Consider the following 18,772-nt stretch of genomic DNA (forward strand, 5'->3'; position numbering starts at 1 on the left):
TAGATCGTTTATATTTTTTCTGATTTAATTGATCTATCATGATTAAATGCAGCTACTTTTGAAGCTACAGCTACAGATTAGCAATGCCAGGCTCAGTGATGTTGTTTTTATTAGATCTATTCATAGGCTTAAACAGAACCATTCACCAGAACCATACACCATCTGTGCATTTTGTCTGAAAGAAGCACATGAGATCAGATCTCTTTTGCTATAACTCATTTCCAACAGGAAACTAGAGAAAGTGTTCTGACACATCGAAGTGTCTCATTTCAACATTTGGGAACAGAACTTTAGGAAGGTAATGATATTTTTAAAGTGATGTTTTGTTGCAGAAGATTGATCTGTATTTCACAAGTAACTTTGACATTCAAAAATCAAAAATTCAGTAGAAATTTTTTTAAATTATCAGCTTTTCGGCTTTCATATATGTGTGGATACAAAAATGCCGTTAGCAAGGAATTTTCCTGCTTCTTTCTAAACCATGGGATACTTTTCTCTCTCACAGAAGATATTCACAGAGTTTATAAACCATGAACACCTGCGACCTTGCCGAACTTTGTTTACGGTACAGTAGGAAAATATTTTGATAATGGATGTTTTAGGATTTTAGCCAATCACCCCAAGGGGTGGCTGATCCTTTGTCCAATTAGACTATGAAGGAAAAAGTCTATAAAAGTTTGTAAAAGAAATCAATCTTACTGCACAATTCCTGCCTGTTGGATTCTCTCCTCCTCCCTACGGCTGCGGGATATGGTAATATTTACTGTGCATTACATACGAGTATGGAAAGGTAACAAATAGAGTCTTTAAATATTTTTCAAATCATTTCCCTTTGCTCAAAGCCATTCCACTGCTTTGAGTTGTGAGCAACCATTGTGTCAAATGCAGCATATAAGAATAAAGAGTAGAAACCTAACAAAATTGTAATAATTTACACCTACTTTGTTTACTGCCTTTTTCTTGGAATTGCCTGCTTGGCCTTGGGACTTCTCTGAGTCCACAATTGGCTCTGAAAGAACCCTGATGGAAAGCGGTTACTAGAGGCCTGGGAGTAAAAGTGTCAGGATGAGAGACAATTTGCCTTGCTTCTCAGCAGAATAATTTAACTTCATGTAATTCCAATGACATTTGGCAACCTAATTTTATGTACTTTTGGAAACTCAAGCCTAAGAATCTGCACAGTTCAAGGCAGAAGTGGGTCGAGTTTCAATAAATCCGTTTGAAGGGAAAGAAAAGTTTGTTTAGTTGTCATTGAATCATTTCTCCCCAAACCCAGCCCGGCATTTCACAAGAGCCTTCAGTGATTTCTTGTTCTAACTGTGGCGTGCAGGTGTGCGTAGTCCTTACAAACACAGAGCTCTGAAGAGCAGATGCTGAGTTATCCCTGGGTAACTCCTGCCTGTGTTGGATTGTCACCACCTTCTCCCAGCCCACCTGTGGCTGTGGGCACAGGCACGTCCATCACATGCCAGCTTACCCAACACATTCCACTGTGTCCCTTCTCATGGGCTGTGCAGGGAGAGCAGCACCTGGGACCAGACCATCAGGCTGCTTAGGCTTCCTTAAAAGGAAAGTTAGGCTAATTTAATTTAACTTTTTTTTTTTTCTTTTTTTAATGTTGCAAGATGTTCCTATATTTGTAAATAACTTGACCTGTCCTTTAATAAACTCTTTATGTGACTCCTCAACAATATAAAAATTTAGCCATATCTATAAAGGCATAATTTTTAATTTACTGTTGCATACTGATATGTTATTGCTAATTCAACTGGAAACAAGATTTTTTACATATCAGTACATGCTCATTTACATAGTAAACTTCCCACAATTGCTCAGCAACCAAAAATGGAAACATAACAACCCTATCACACAGGAAAATTGGCAATACACACATCAGAAGCAGTATCAGTATGTAGCAGTTTAACATATGGGCCAATTTTGTTCAGTTTTATGGAGGTACATTAGAGTTATTAATTGCATTTTGCTATAGCTTTTTATCAGACACATTTGCACCTTCCTGTAATCTAACTCAGAACCATGTTTCTCATTAGAGAAGAATTGTGAGGTAGAGAGTATCCTAGCAAAAGGGCATATTCCTAAATTAGACTTGGGATTAAAAAAAACACCATTCAAAGCCAAGTTCAGCTCAATTTTTTGTCAGAAAAAGGGTAATTTATATTCTGGGTGATAATTTGAAGACAGACTACATAGACGTACTGTCAGCAGGCCAAATCACGAATGCGAAAACCCACAAACCCTTCAGGCAAATTTAGCTGATGCTGTTCTACTGTGAGTATTCTGATAGCAAAGAAGGGTTGGTTTGGAGAGAAAGTTAAATTTAGGATTGTTTATATCTGTCCACTCACTATCTTTTGCCTGTTATCACACAGTTTATGGTGTGTCCTGTGGCACGACTTGAGCTTGAAAGCCTGCAGTTCAGAGCAGCAAAGGGTTGGCATGCAGAGATAAGGGCTGAGGGGCATCCTCCTGCTCCTGAGCTGCTCTCTACTGGTGCCATTAACATGCAGGTGTATCAGGAAGATTAGTTCTGACTGGCTAATTAGGAGAAAAAAACCCAGAAGCTTGATTTGAACTCTCTTCAAAGCCTTTTATAATTGTCTCCTGAGCAGCCACTTAGGCTAAAATGACAGCTAGTCTAACACAATTTCTATCCTCCTCTCAACAAGCAAGCATTTCCTAAATAAGTAACTCCTATATTTTGTTCTTTCTTAGTTTTCTCTGTACTGCTTCATTGCCTTCTTAAATTTCTGTGTGCTACTTCTTTGCCACCTTTCTGCACAGAAATTGTCTCATATCTGAGGCATTGTTTTCCATCAAACAGGATTTTAAAGACCAAAATCAAGCTGCACCTTACAAGAGATAAACCATTCACAGTCCTTGGCTGGAATTTACCAGGAGGTCATATTCATTCTTTTTCTTGTTTGAAAAGTTCCCTTTTGCACCCCTCTTCATCAGAACAGAGATAGAGTCAGCAAACATCTACTCAGACATTCTCTGCCTCTAACTCAGACTCATTCAAAATGAAATAATTGCTTTGGAAAATGCATCTTCTGTTGGAACATGGCAAAAAAGTGCTGTGAGAATGCACCTATATAGCTAATACTGGCAGAACTTCCTAGAAAGTGTTTGTGCTACGTAGTGGGTTCTGTGAGGGTTTCAAATGAATCGTTATTCCGATGTGCCTCATTTGTCAAGAGAGTTTTGGGTTCCGTGGACTAGCGACTACAATTCTTGTGTAGTCAACTTAATGAGGCCACTGAAAGTTTCTGTGGCAGCCCTGTCATGACCACAGAATCACTAAGGTTGGGAAACATTTTCAAGACCATCAAGTCCACCCTTTGGCTGAACACCTCCTTGTCATCTAAACCATGGCACTGAGTACCATGTCCAGTTGTTTCTCCAGGAATGGTGACTCCACCACCCCCTGGGCAGCCATTTCAATGCCTGACAACCCTTTCCATGAAGAAATTCTTCCTGCGATCCGATCTGAGCCATCCCAGGTGCAGCTTGAGGCTATGTGCCATTGTGCTCAACCCCTCACAGCTACTGGCTACCAGGTACCAGGGAACAGTCCTCAACATAACTTTGTCTTGAATTTTTCATCGTACCATTGCATTTGTGACAAGAAGAGTTTCAGTGTTAACATAGCCTACAGGCTTCATGGTGTATTTACTGCATTTTTACTTACTTGTAAAACCTGAGGGTAGAAAAAATAAAACCCTTCTTCCAAAGAAATAAATTAAAACTCAAGGGGACCATATATTTTGGAGAAATTTAATGACAGAGAAACAGAGATCATAAGAAAGCCTAGCTATAGTAAAAGAATTTCAGAATTTATTTACTGCATTGTGTGGGCTGCTTTGGGGGAAAGCAAGATATGCTAACAGCTAAATCTAGGATCACAAAAGTAGCTGGGCTGCTGTCCCTTTACCCACCTCAGTCCATCACTTACACACGATGAATCCCAACTGACTTTGATTCAGCTGACTTTGATTTCTTAACAATTTACATTCTGATGTTGAGTCTGTATAAAACAGTGAAGTTCCGTGCAGAGAAATTCAAATCAGCCTTTCATCTACCACCTGCAACATATTTGCATTGGCACAAACCCCGCATGAGTTTAGAAGTCCCACTTCTTATTGTGCTGCATTTTACCCTAAGTTTCTGCTCTCAGCATCTAGGTTGTATCCTATGGAGAGAGGCGCCTAATTATTTGCACAGCCCCACAGACCAAAGCCCTTACACTGCAGTCCTAAAGGGAACTCTCAGAGCAGAAATTCCCCCTCCTTTAATCATCTTGGTGAATCTCTTCAGCTTCTTCTAGCATATTTCCATGGTCTGACTGAGATACAACATCATGCTCCGAAACATGATACAGGTTTGAGGTCACATCTGCCACAATTCATCTGAGTTTTCTGACCTGGCTTTTGATTTCTCTTTCTCTCCCTCTCACACAGACACCACAAGTAAGACTTGGCTCGCTTCTGACAAATTAGCTGCTTAAATGAAGCCTGACCACTTCTCGTGTATGCTGCTCTCTAGTCAGCATGCTTTTGAGAAACTCTTCCCTATCAGATCAATTCACCCTTTTTATTTTGTATGGATAGTGGATGTCTGAAAGCAAGGGGAAAGTGAGCTAGGTGAGCCTTCCCATAGGTTGTTTCGTGGTGCTTACATCCCGAATAAATCTGATGAGTCACAACAAAGTGAGAGAAACATTTTTGCTTCTTTACATTTAAAATCCACATTCATCTGGTGAAGACTCTTGGAATATTTTAATAAGAAACAAAGCTCCTATTAAAATGTAATAAGAATGATTTGCATTTCCTTTGAATGATTTGAATTTCCTTTGCATCAGAAGGAAATTTTGTCTTCAGAAGTAAGTTTGCTGCATGAGATTGTTGGGATGGGTTTTGGCTAGTACTCGGGTTTCACAGATGACACGCAAAGGAGCAGAGGGAAACAAAAAAAAACAAACAAACAAAAAAAACCCAACAAAAAATATCAGCATATTTTCCTCTACCTTCCTTATCTATTTGTCTTGCAGACTTCTGGTGACTGAAAAACCCTTGTGATAAGAAAGGGAGAAAATTGTTTTTCTGTGCTCAAATAGATCAGTCACCACTGAAGTCTGGTGAACACCCAGGCTCTCCTCCCACATCAGAATCTGATTTGCTCTGCAAATTAATTTAGTACTTAGCCATATGACAAGCAGTACAAGCCAGGATATACCAAGCCAGAGCCTAATCCCAGAAGTGGCAGAGCAATCCCAAATTCCACTTTTAGAAGCAGTCAGAACTTAAAGTATCCTGCTAGTTGCAGGTCTCTTTAGAGGTCTGTAAATAAGCTGTCAGCTATAACAGCCCTCATGGAGCTCTGGGTTCCTGTGTCTAGGCAGAGTTTGATATCAAAGGTGGCTCTAAATTAAATTACATACACTGCTGTACATAAAATAAAATAGACTTCTGGATTTTTTAGATAGTCAATACAGACCAATTATAAATACTGTATTCTTCCCCTATAGATGCTTTGTTTATTCTGCTAGGACACACATACCTAGATGAAAGAACAGTCCTCACCACATTAATATGGTGAGGATGTTAGTGCTCTTTTTAGGGTAGTATCCACATGTTCTACTACCCTGTTGAAACTTCTGTCAAGACAAGCAGCTTCAGTGATGAAGTAGTGCTGATGGAAACAGTGAATACCTAACTGTGCATCTTCTCCACTTGCCTGCAGAAATGCCAGCATAATTTATTCTATGAGTATCCATAATTGAATGAATTATCCCTGTACAGACTTGAGAGTGATTCAGCATTGGTCACGCTGCCTTCTCCTGCAGGCACAATACTAACAGGTTTGAAGCATGATCAAAAAGGGTGAAGCAGACTAAGGAAGGAGGATGTATTTCTCCTACAGCAAAGAAAATTGAGGGAAAATTTAAAAACTAAAAAGAAAAAAATCTCAGTCTTAAGATGTTTTCATTTGAGTTTCATGGGTATATCTGCAGTTTTAATGATCATATTGAGAAATGTTATGAAATAATGTTATACTTGGAGCAAAGAAGCACTTCTAGGTGGCTCATAACTTTTAGAGGCAAGGTGAGAATTAATAAAGGAGGTGGTTTTAGTGTAATCATAATGAGAATATGCCACACAGTAAGCAGAAAACTAAACAAAATGCGAAAGCCCGGAAAAGGAAAAAAAGGAAGATGATACAATAATTAATAAAAAAGCATATTTATCCTTAACAAAGGAGAAAAAGACTGGTGAACAACTTTATTTCTTCCTTGAGACATGTTTTTCACCCAAAAAGACAAATTCATGCCCAATTGTGAGCCATTATGCATCAGCAGTATACAAATCTAGGCTTTTCTACAAGGAGAGGTATATACATTTCACATAACAAGAGGCCTTGTCATTAATAAAATGTTAATAGAGCTGAATTATTGCACATTTCCTCAGTTTTTAGTACTGCTGGGGAGAATGGATACTAGATTATTCCAGTAAGAACAGTACAGCTGGGAAAGCCTATATTTTCAAGTAGCATGAACTCTACTGAATTATTATCCTATCTATATAAGGGTATATATTTGTGTATATACATAGATATACACCCAAATTTTTTAACTGAGGCCTTGATTTTTTTTCCAAGAGAGACTTAGGAAAACATTGGATTTGCCCAAAAGGCAAAAGTCAGTCAGTATTTAGAAAAAATAAGTTTCCAACAAAAAGACAGTACTGTGTTGCCAAACTGGCCTGTAAAATGGGTGCAGCCTGTAACTCTGAGACAAATAGCTGACAGTTTCCTCGAGAAAAAGTTCAGGTTATATTATAAGCAAAGCAGTAGATTTAGTAATTACTGCCACTTGTATTAATCACAGTTACGTCAGATGATTTATGCATGACTGAAGCATTCAGACAATTTAAAAGAAAAAAAGTTTTGAAGAATAGACCATAATTTATAGTGAAAGGTACTATTTAAATTCAGTTAGAAAAATACTCTCATTGACAACATGTAGCCCACGTCATTCCTCCTCTCCCACTGCAAAACAATTCTTCTAATTCATAACTTAATGTTTATAATCTTTTCTTATGACTGTGATGCTTGACCTCCAAACTGGATAGCTGACATCCACTCTCAAGTTTTTCATTTCCAGAAAGATTGCTCAGCTTCTTGATTCATGTCAGAAACAGGATAAACTCTGCCTCTGTTGTCCTTTCCCTCATCTACATGTCCTGTGCATGCGTTCAGTAATAGCTGCCCTAGTAGCTGCAGGGGAAATAACACGCCAAAACTCAAGATTGCCAAAATGATCTTTCAGATTCTGCATTATCAGTGCCATATGACCCACAGCCCGTGTGACAATCCATCGAGATCATACAGTCTTAGATGAATCTTCTTTGAACTGAAGGTCATTTCCCCACTCAAATCACTCTGTCGTGCATAGAAGGGGGGCTGCTGTAGCACTGGGTGCTGCCCTTCAGAAGTACCAAAGAAAACAAGAGCAAAAGAACACAGGGAAATGGACTGCAACGAGGATAAGTAGCCTGGCACTGGGGCCATCTAGATAAGAGTTATAATTTATCTGTCGTGATGGCCCTGGCACAAGGTGAACTTGTCACTCATGTAAAAGCTCTCAGCATGAGCTTTTTTCCAGTGTATCTTCAGTTCTGCCGATTGTTTTGTTCCCCTGGCAGCATATTTATTCTTTCTCATGTTCACAGAAGTGTTTCTTCAATTCCAGGGGCATGTATTAATATTTCAAAACTCTTTCAAAAACAATATTGATTAAAAAATCGATTAAGCTTTTCTAATGTTGCAAAGAGTTTAGTTCAGGGCTTTTGTATACTTCAGTGGTTTCTTCTTTCCCCTATTTATTTTTCATTTTGCTGAAATTGCAGTGAATTGCTATAAATAAGGGGGTTTTTTTCATTATAGTTCTGACTTTGAATCATATTTCAGACTACTTCACCTGCACTAGCAATCTAGTTTCTAGATGTGGTAAAGAGAACATGGAAAGCATGGCAGAAGTGACTTTTGGAAATATTATTGCTCTGCACTATATAAAAATGAAGAGAAATGTGCCCTTTAGTTCAGGTCAAAGATACAGATCTGCTACAGATCATAGCACAGTTCTGTCACGAAACACGAGGACCTGAGCACCTCAGAGCCCCCACAAAGCAGAGCTGGTTTTAGTCTGAAAACAGCTGTGGAAAGGTCACCAAAGACAGAATTTTGGGTTCAGGGGTTCTGTCCTTATACACACATTGTATGTAACCCTTTTACTGAGCCTTCCAAAAAGTATTTCCAAGGCTAAAACCAGCACAATGGAATTCCACCAGGTGCACAGGATAGCTCTATATGCTGTTACAGACCTCTTGGATAGCTTGTTAATTGTTAGTAAGATAATGAAAATAATACATATTCTGTAACATTTTTAGAAGCAACAGATGCCTTTAAAAGCCTGTCATTGTTAGTAAAAAATCTGCAAATACTTGCAATTGCAAATTGAATGTATTTATATATGTATTCTTTATACAGAGAATATAAAATACAGAATGTTTTGAAGTAGATGCCTTAATGTTATTTTCTTATTTCTTCAGCTTTTTTACCAGGTTCAAGGAGATATGTGTTTGAAGATAATTGAAAATGGGAAACAAAAAGATGTTGTCATCCGAGAAGGGGAGGTAAAACAGGATTGTTCTTCTGTTGTAGTTGTACATAAGTATGTTAAATGAACGTTTTATGTATTATTTAGAAATCAATTTATCCCTGTGGTGCAAGAGATAACATCAGGGTTCAAGAAAAAAAAAAAAACGAACACCTTGAATGGAGTATAGAAAATTTCCTGCAAATAATAGGAACCTACAATACAGATAAAAATCTCTCTGAGCATCTGGAGTGCCTATTCATATAGTCCAGAACATACTGAGAGAAGTTCTTATTCCCCTGCATTGCATGGGATCTGCCATGTGAATTCAGTTGGATCAGTCTTATATTTACACATTGCCAGGTGCACACCTCTTACCCACCCACACACACCAATAAGCAAACTGCCTAAACTTAGGAATTTAAATGATTCGTGTATTTTCAGTCTTCTTTACTCCTCACAGCTAGCCCTTACAACCACCACAGTAGGACAGCTTTAAAAGAGCCATTTATTAATAAAATGTATCCCATTTTTCGTTGTAGTAGAAGACTTGCTGAAGCATAGAGTGCAGTGCTTTTACTGAGAGCATGAATAGATACTGGGTGTTACTACGAGTTAGATGTACTACAACTCCCACTCATTGTTATTGACACAAGCTTGGACTGCACTCAAGCCTTTGAAAGGATTATGAGGTCTAGTGGGGACAGCCTCTATAATAGAAGACATGTTAAACCCAATAGCTTGATGTCATTAGAAGTATTATGATTTTTTCAAGTCTGAAGAAACAGAACTATGTTTTCCAACTACGAGGTTCTGATATTACATTTCGTACTGAAGGAGCACACCCAGCTGAGATCTTGGCATGTAAGAGAAGCACTAATGAGAAGGAGCACACAATACTTGGTGCAAAGACTGACACTGGTACTGCTGAGGCACTGTCATTAGCTCAGTTTTGTAGACAGAGAAACTGCAGTGACTGTGCAGCCTTGGAAGGACATCTGTAGTGGTGAAGAATACAGGCTTACCAACTTCCTGTGCAGGGAGCTGCCAGGAAAGGGTTTATTCTCAAACTTCAGTAATAAGCTTCACATGTTGCCTATTCACTTTGTCACTTGCATGACTAAATAGCCCCTCATATTTGTTAATTGTTTCCGGAGAGAATAGCACTCCTCATCATGCAATCAGAGGTGCTCACTGTGTTGGAAGGATACACGTGGCTGATTAGTTTACACATTTTATTGAGCAGAAAAAAAACTTGGGTTTTTATTTCCATTTCAATTACTCAGAAATTGCACTCAGTTTATAGATTTCAGATGAGTAATTGGTTAGATTTTCATTTCAATTGTGTCTAGCAATGATGATCAAACCAGGAGGAGAGAACTTGACTTCCATCAAGGCAGTGCTGATTGCAGTCACTGTGTCATCAGTCACAGAGAAAGCAAGAAACAGTGTTTGTGGGGCTGTGGGTACCACAGTGGGTGTTGCTGCAAAGGAGCAACACAGGATCAACAAAAAGTAGGGGAAAAGTGGGGCAAGGAGCAGAAGATTTTGCAGGTTTAGGGGCAGGAAAAGGACAACGGAAAAAACAAACTTCCTGACACTGATGCTTTCTGATTTCTTTTAACAGATGTTCCTCCTACCTGCCAGGATACCTCATTCTCCTCAGAGATATGAAAACACTGTGGGTCTTGTGGTTGAGAGGGAAAGATTAAAAACAGAAATTGATGGGCTAAGGTGAAGTATGAACTATTGACTACTCTGTTGGAATTCATAATAAAAACTAACTTCTCATATCAATACAATACTGTATTTTACTTTGCTATTAATTTAGCAGATTCACCCTGGCAATTTTGTACTAATTCTATCCACACATCTATTTATCTATACACATATATTATCTATATATTATCTATACACATATAAACAGAGAGATCATTTAATGTTTGATTTAGTTAAACAAGGAACATATTGAAGTGTCTTAAATGCATGTTGTGGCTATAGGAATCTTATGTACTACCTATTGCTGTAAGTTTTAAAAAAGATCTCAGAGCTCTCTAACAACCCAAACAGAAAAGATTTTTTTATCGGTTCTGGCAAGCAGAATATTAATTCCTTTGTAAGCACTGAAAGCAAAAAGATGAAAAGCAGCTTTCTTATCAAATGTGTGGGAAGCTGGAAACAAAAGTGAATTTTCTCACCGCTAGACCCTCTACGTTGTACACACGTCTGCCTAGATTTTATTGCCTTATGAGAACAACATCTTTGTGTAAGTTAGTGGTTTGCTTTCTATTCTAGTGTGAGCAGAACTAAGCTTTGTTTTGTGTCCATACGGAATTCACAAGTCTAAGGCGGCAAATCACAACAGTAACATTAGCCAATCTAGAAAAGCTGTCTTGGTATTAGCCAGAGATGACTGACTAAACAAACTTTACAGCTGTTTATCTAATTTGTAAAGACTTAAAACTGCAGTGATACGTGTAAAGTGCTGTTCCTGTCCTTTCACCTACAGTTTTGATTGTTGCATGGGCAGTGTCACAACAGGAAGAGTGCAAGTAGGCAGAGCTAGAAAGACATACTTTTTCATTCAAACAAAAAAGGCTACAGAAAGAAACTAAGAAAGGTACCATTAAAGACAAGAAACCCACATGATTAAATTCCAAGCTAAAAACAAGTCCATTTCATTTAAAGCATTGTTTACCTATGCACTTGTTTCTTTTATTTTCCTTTCACTGCAGATCTGTGGATTGCGTGGACTTACATTATTTAAAAGAGATTCTGAGCTAGAAAAAAAATGGCAAGTGATTTAGATAAAAATTGTTATTATTAATGTAAAAAAGGAACTTAAATAGTAAAGTAAAATAAACTTAAACAACCTATTATGTGAAATCTGTGAACGGTATGAGAGAGAGAAATACTGAATGCCTTTTTAGGGATCCAGGCTGATTTAGAAATTTGCACTCCAATATAGGCATGCTTATATGGAGAAACTAAACTAAAAGCTACCTTATGGCTTGCAGGTGGAAATTAACACATCCTCAATTCAAAATACCTAATCACGTGTCTGAAAACAAATCACTTAGCAGTTTTTAGTGCCCTTGTTTTCACACTGATGTGACGAATAAAGACACTTGAAGTTTTGGAAGTGAACAATCTTGTCATGCTTTTGAAGCTACCTTCCCTCTGTGTGCTTCTGGGAGAGAGGGGAATTTACAGCCAGAACCTCTAATATTCTCATACTTTTTTCAATACCAGCCACCTGCAGCAAAGACTGTACAAGAGGAAATCATAATGCACTTTGAAGTATGCTGACTCAAGGTCTAGTACTGTGGTACTGTTCCATTATTTATCATGTCTACAAGCCTTAGTCATAAATCAGAGCCCCCAGCATGCTGATTACCGTGCAAGTGAAGCATAAGTAGACTACCCCAGTGTTCCAGCCTAAGTAATGATTACATGTCTTGTGCTATTAGAAAAATGATCTAGCTAATCTTAATTCTATGGCAAATAAGTACAAAACTAACTAAATTTGATGTTAGTCATATTGTTGGATACTTTACCAAACAAGACATTTTCAGCACCTCCCTGCTCTGTAGATTGTCTGTGTTCAGAATTTGTGCTGGTAGCACAGCTTTTTGCATATTGGAGGTATAGATATTGTTACTCTCTTCAGTGTATCCTCTTTTTGCAAAACTTGAGGAGCCAGGGAGCTCTTAGAAAATTTCTGGACAATATGTGTATAGATACATAGGACAGAAAAGAACATGCAGATATGCACAGGATAATTACATAAGTCTTGTTTTCCTCTTCAGACACACATTCCAGTAACTTTAACCTAAAAGACACACAGGACCTTTTCAAAACCAGTGACAATATTAGTGACAGTACTGGATCATCATTCCTTGCCAGTCTAGGCAGTCTTTTAAAAATCTGAATGTAAATTCTGTATTTGCTGTTCCATAGATTCATTCAATTGATGTTCCATATTGATTCCATACAGCAACCTCGACCTGTTGACCTCACCAAAATTTATTTATTTGTTGAGACAAAAAATAATGCAAGTGAAGCACTAAATTCCTCTTCAGAGGGGTGACTGTAGCTGAAAACCTTCTATTTTTCACAAACAAGTCCATAAGCCACCTTGTTTTCTTATCAGCCCTTGCATGGTCATTAAGCAAGCTGACTCTCTCAAATATGAGTATTTACCTCATAGGTGCATGGAAGCAGTTACTGGAAATGGTAGTTGGGTCCAGTTTTTTTTGCAGTAACTACATCCAAGGTAAAAGTTATTGGTCCCAAGAGATTATGGCAGCAGTCATTTCCAGGATGGAATCTGGAAAGGTTGCTGAAGGAATTTGGTGACTTATCTGTGATCAACAGAACTACAAGACACTCCACAGAAGTTTGAGCATCCCACCCATCAAGTCACCTGACCAGGGAAACAGAAAGCTTTCCCCAATAGCCATTCCTCAGAATAAACTACACCAGGCTTGAGAATTTCTCATACAGAACATCAAATTGCTATTTTCTTCAAAAGACTGAAACTGCCTGATCAGTTAGTTAATAAAAGGATTGACTAATGTGTTTACTTCATCAGATACTATGTTGGAGAATCAACTAATGTCCTCTTTGAAAAATGGTTTCACTGTGAAGATCTTGGCACTCAACTTATACCAATAATTCAAGAGTAAGTTTTTTCCTTTGTAAATTAAAAAAAAATTGAAATTATATTGTAGCTCTTCGTCAGTCTGTGGCTTACAGCGTTAATTTGCTATTTGTGCTGCATTTTACATAGACTTGTGAAAAGTTAATTGCTGCTCTATAAATTTTTAATTATGGCTTGTATGCCTGAAACTCATCAAAACAGATTAAAAAAAAAAAAAGAGAAATCAAGTGTTTCACACATGCATCTGGAACACCCTTTTTTGGACCAGTAGAAGCACTGCTACTAAGTGCAAAAAGAATTGGGTGAAAAATTGACACTGATGTATGCTAGGTTATCTAGGAAAAGCACTAAATTGCTTTAGGGCTTCTTTCATTCTTGCTTTAATCTAAATACTTTTAATTGATATTATTTACAAATAATCAGGACTGGCAAATTTGGTAGAGAGCTACTTTCTAGGAAACAAGTGAATGTCGTTAACTAATCAGTTTGTTAAGTGGTTGCTAAAGGTGAACGAGGGAAGTGTTTAGTGACATTAATCTTGTAGGACTTTCAGACAAATCCTCTGTCAGTAAAATAGGTATAGTCTTGCATATATGCGATAGTAGCTGAGGATTTGGCACATCCATTCTCAGCACAAAACTTACTGGCCAGTATTACTGCCTAGTCCTTGTTAACCTACCTTTGTTAATGTGACTTTTTTACTTGTGTTTAAATTATTCCAGGTTTTTCAATTCAAGGCAATATAAAACTGGAAAACCAAACCCAGGTAAATGCAAATTCATTTCAGAACTAGAACAGTTGCTGATTGAATAGCAATGATTCTCACCACATAAAATAAGTATCTGTTTTTCTTTCTGATTGTGTAAATTTAAGTTACTTTGGAAAGTAATTCCTTTCATTACCCCAACCACAAGGAAATTCCATATATATGCTTACCAACAGCATCTTGCTTGGTCACGTGATGCCATCATAACCACCTATCAGGTAACTATACTAGTGTGAAATGTTAGTATCTCCATCCTTCTGTGCCTTTCAAGTCTTATACTAACAAAATTTCACTTCTGACTGCCCATAATGAAATTTTTGTGAGTTGAATTGATACACTCTGTACCTACTTGTACTCCTTTACCTATAACTATACACTGTGATCTACTCTTGGGAAACCTAGAGAAAGCCAGATGCTTTTAGCTCCTGTAGGATCTGATCCGTTTAACATTTTATTTCCATGCTGTCTTGCCCCATTTTTTATTTTGCCTCTGTTGTGGCTAATGATTGCAAATTCCACACTGGAACAGATACTCCAGTTGTAACTCCACTTAACTCTGTTGGAAAGAGACATAGAGAAAGCGACTGCTCTAGAAAACCAATCTATTAGTTTTGGCCTTAGGAATCAGATCTCTCAAACATGATGGTTGCTTTCTGCATGGCAACAAAAGCCTCAATTGCAAGGATATTGCAACAGCACCTTCAGTGGGAAGCTTGTTTTGCTGAAATCTTACAGTCCTGCTGGCCCACAGCTTTACATGAGCACCCAGCATTGCTTAACATAAACTATGCCCAAAATACTACCCTTGTGTCTTAACTATGTACAAAAGACCACACTGTACCAACATTTCTGCACCTGCAGGAACAGGCTCTATGGACTTTTGGAAGGGCTTTAGTTAGGTGCAACCTGGTCAGTTCTGCTGCAAGAACTACCTGGAAAGTCTTCATGACATTGCCAGGTTCTTAATTGACACCTGGATAATCATCATAAGAACAGCAGAAGCTGCCTGTGTAATCTGCAGGAGAGCCTGAGATTCCTTCCTGGAGAGTTCCTATACCAGTTAGCCAAATGCTAACTGGTTCAGTCAATCCCATTGCTCAGCTAGGTTTGTTCTTTCAAATCTCTCTGCTGTCTCATCTGTGCTGACAACTGAGGGATGTCCTGCACCAGCCAAGAAATGTATGTATGGCTTAGGTGCACTGCACTCAGCTATGCTACTCTTGACCTCATGACTAACTTGAATGTCATCCTCCAGTCACACTCAAAACTTGAATTCTGTAGCTCTTGTAAGGAGAGAAATTTTAGTTTCCCCTCTCTAAAAAGTTTTTGGAACCAGCTGTCCTTAATCTCCACATTAATTCCTGAATATCTTAAGATGATTGTTATGAATTGCTCTGAGACAAATGTTCCAGTGAAACATTATTTCCACATCTATCCCATTTCTCTGCTTGATAGTCACCATAAAAAAAGTCACTGTCTGCCATCTCAATCGATAACAGAACAAAGCTCTTGCTCAAATCCTAAAATTGGGTTAAGCTGATTTTTGCATGAACATCAAAGTTCTTAAAAATAGTTAACTAAAACATTGTTGCCAAAATGAAAAGTTAGCAGAAGAGTCCTTTGTATGGGGCAGCAACCCTAAATTCCTTGCAATTAGGAAATGGTAAAGCAGTCAGAAACCCTGCCTGAAACCTTTGCTGCTGAACCAGCTTTCAGCATTAGTTCTTTGACTGACTGGGGAATGTAAGTCTCAGAAAAAGGCTCCATGTTTCTTCTAAACAAAATGAGGTTGTCTCCAAGATCTTACTTTTCTATCTATGCCCCATCAAAATGCGGTTTAGTCTGAGCATGTCACCTATGTTTGGGTGTTGGTGGTTTGGTTTCTTTGGGGGTTTTTTTGCATGGAGGGTGTGAGGGCTAGGCAGGGCAAATGCTGCCTCACTGTATGTTCATACAGTGTTTAGCAGAGAAAATATAATTTCAGATGAAGCCTCTAGATGCTGCTGTAATAAAAAAAATACCATATCACACAGTGTTCTTGTTCAATATGGTGGTTTTCCAATAAGCATCCCTCACCAGGCTAGGAGTTTGTATGTCAGTAACAAATTAATTAGGGCAGAAGCAAAGTAACATTAAAGATTTATATTGTTAATATTTTGGCAGAAGATTAGAGCTAAAAAACAAACATGACAATCAATCAGAAGCTATAATATATCCTGACACCTTTTTTTTAAACAAATAAGTCTGAGAAACTGGTATTGATAAATCCAGTACAAAAGGTCTTTTCTTGTAATTTACCTGGCAGGTTTTCAGCCTGGGGAACAGCTCTCTTTTTCCAGTTTTCAGGTTTCGTGGACAATAAGTAGCTCAACATCTCAGTGATGTCTTACGCATGAGGAAAATACCCCACATTTTTAATTACAAAAATTTTAGCTTATCTCTCCTGTAACTGTCAGTGAGACTGACAGTGTTAAAAAAAAAAAATCAAACAGAGTTTGACTGAGATAGAAGTAAGCTGCTAATATGTTCGGTCTGAAGGCAACCCAGCTGACAGAAAAATAATGCTTTGGATTTATTCCCTCAGCAGCTCACTTTTCTTTTCTTTTAAGAAGTAGAGTTCAGAAACCAGCATGGCATTTGTAATATATAAAAAGCTACCACCAGTTGCTCATGATGTTTCACTCAACACATATCTTAACATTGTTTGTGCTGGCCTATGCAGAGGATGGAGTTTCAGCCTTGTTTTTCAGTTTCTCTTCTGAAAATCCAGAATCCCCTCAGTTTAAAAGTGCCAGCTGAAGCACTCTCAGGTTCCTCTCTACATAAGCCTGAACTAGTGCCTCACCTTCTTAGAGAGAAATGGAATAAATTTGAAGAAAAACATCTTCAAAGAAATCCTTGATTGCAGCTCACTCATAGAGGAAAGCTGTAAATGGAATCAATCAAGCTCCAAACGCTTTTAAAAAAACACCATATAAAAAAAAAATAAACAACACAAAAAAAATGCCCCAAATCCAGATCTTTTCTTGATTTATTTATGGCTTCTGGCTTAGCCAATAGCAGGGAAAGTCCCTCTGAAAGCAGGGCAATCAGAGTATAAGAAGAGACAGCAGAAGAGGGACTCAAGTCCCATCAGGAAAAATATAACCAGAAATATATATTGCATGCAATCCTTACTTGAGGCATCTTCCCTGGAACCGTGTTGTAGTTTATTACTAGTCTCTTTTGTTTCCATGTGTAGAAATAAAGTTTGGCAATACTCTCCCCTCTTTTTTATCAAAAATGTGAACATATTTAGGATATAGGCTATACGTGGAACTCTCAAGATGGTTTGGTTTGGGTTACTTTGCATATCTTTTGACATGAGGAATCATAGTTATCAAAACAACTCTTGCTACTTTCAGTTGAATCAGCCTGAGACCAAGATTCTCCCAATGTATCTATTTCATCCCACTTTTCTAGTCAAGAGGACAAGAGACAGTTCAGACAGAGAAACCTCAGTTCTAGTAAACAGTGATGGCTGAATAGTATTTGCAGAAGTAACCAGAAGCTGAAAAGCTTTTCCTGCCATGCCCAAAATGATCCAGACTTCTTTTAGGGGTAATTTGATGGGGAAAAAAAACTACGAGAAAAAATTTTTTCCTAGGTGAGGTGTGTTTGAAAATGAACTTCATGAACATCAACGGTATAGGTAGAATGTCAGGTTTTTGCTTACCCAAATTAATCTGCTTCTAATTATCAATGAAATTTTATTTCCCATAAAAGCATTATTGTCAGTGAACATGCAGATTTATAATAGAAAAAAACAGTCCTGTAGTGATTTCACTAGCAAAACTTTCATTGATATTTGGTGTATCTAGGGTAATTTACAATCTGGACTAAGAATCTGGTTAGCATGGTTAGAATACAGAACATTTTTATGTTTGTGATTCAGGGCAAACAAAACCTAAGGAATTGAATGAGTATGAAAAATAAGGTACTTTCTTCAGTCAATGAAGCAGCAATACCATAGAGCCTAGGGCATACTCTGTAAATGTTTTGTGGTCTCAGCAGTGCTATTAAACAAGTTATAAGGGTAAGCTCAGCTTACCTTATAAAAATCAGCCTCTGTACTGTCATCCTCTGCAGCTAATCCAGTGAACCTGTGTAGACAGTATTTGCTGCTCAGTCTTGTTTCACTGATACATAAAAACAAGCAGATCTTTAGTCTTCTAATTTTTCTTATTTTCAGTTAACTGGCTGGTGAGCAATGTTAATTCAATTAAAGCTACCTCAGAAAACTAAAAACAGGCAGGAAGAAATTCTGTCTTCATTTGTACTAGAGCAAATACAGGGCCATGCTTTTGAACTTAAAATAACTGTATAAATATTTGTGCTTTTCTGTTTTAAGTACATTGAAATAATTCTAAAGATACTGTCTCCATTTTTTGGTTTTTTTTTTAAAAAAGAATGCTAATTTTGAACATAAATTTTATTTGCTATGCACCTGTTTAGAAAATGAACTGTTTGATTCCTTTTCTCTCATTTTAAGGACTTCCAGCATGCCTAGATAGATCACTCCTCTTCTATAATACAGTACTTCTTTCTGCCCTGAGTACTTGTATTAAAAAACCCAGCACATGAGCATTTAGATATTAAAGACTAAGCCTCTATGGCATTTATTTTTCAA

At 37.7% G+C, this 18,772-nt stretch overlaps 1 protein-coding gene across 1 annotated transcript in view; it reads left to right on the top strand.

The window, feature by feature from the left end:
* The window catches only part of HAAO (3-hydroxyanthranilate 3,4-dioxygenase), a 35,392-nt gene that overhangs the window by 5,280 nt on the left and 11,340 nt on the right, over window positions 1-18,772 (top strand). The window contains exons 3-6 of the mRNA XM_048299808.1: window positions 8,628-8,711; window positions 10,302-10,408; window positions 13,269-13,358; window positions 14,060-14,103. Of these exons, the coding sequence (XP_048155765.1) occupies window positions 8,628-8,711; window positions 10,302-10,408; window positions 13,269-13,358; window positions 14,060-14,103 (325 nt within the window). The remainder of the gene's footprint in view (window positions 1-8,627; window positions 8,712-10,301; window positions 10,409-13,268; window positions 13,359-14,059; window positions 14,104-18,772) is intronic.

This window comes from Corvus hawaiiensis, chromosome 3 (genome assembly GCF_020740725.1).
Source record: "Corvus hawaiiensis isolate bCorHaw1 chromosome 3, bCorHaw1.pri.cur, whole genome shotgun sequence".
NCBI classification, from domain to species: Eukaryota; Metazoa; Chordata; class Aves; order Passeriformes; family Corvidae; genus Corvus; species Corvus hawaiiensis.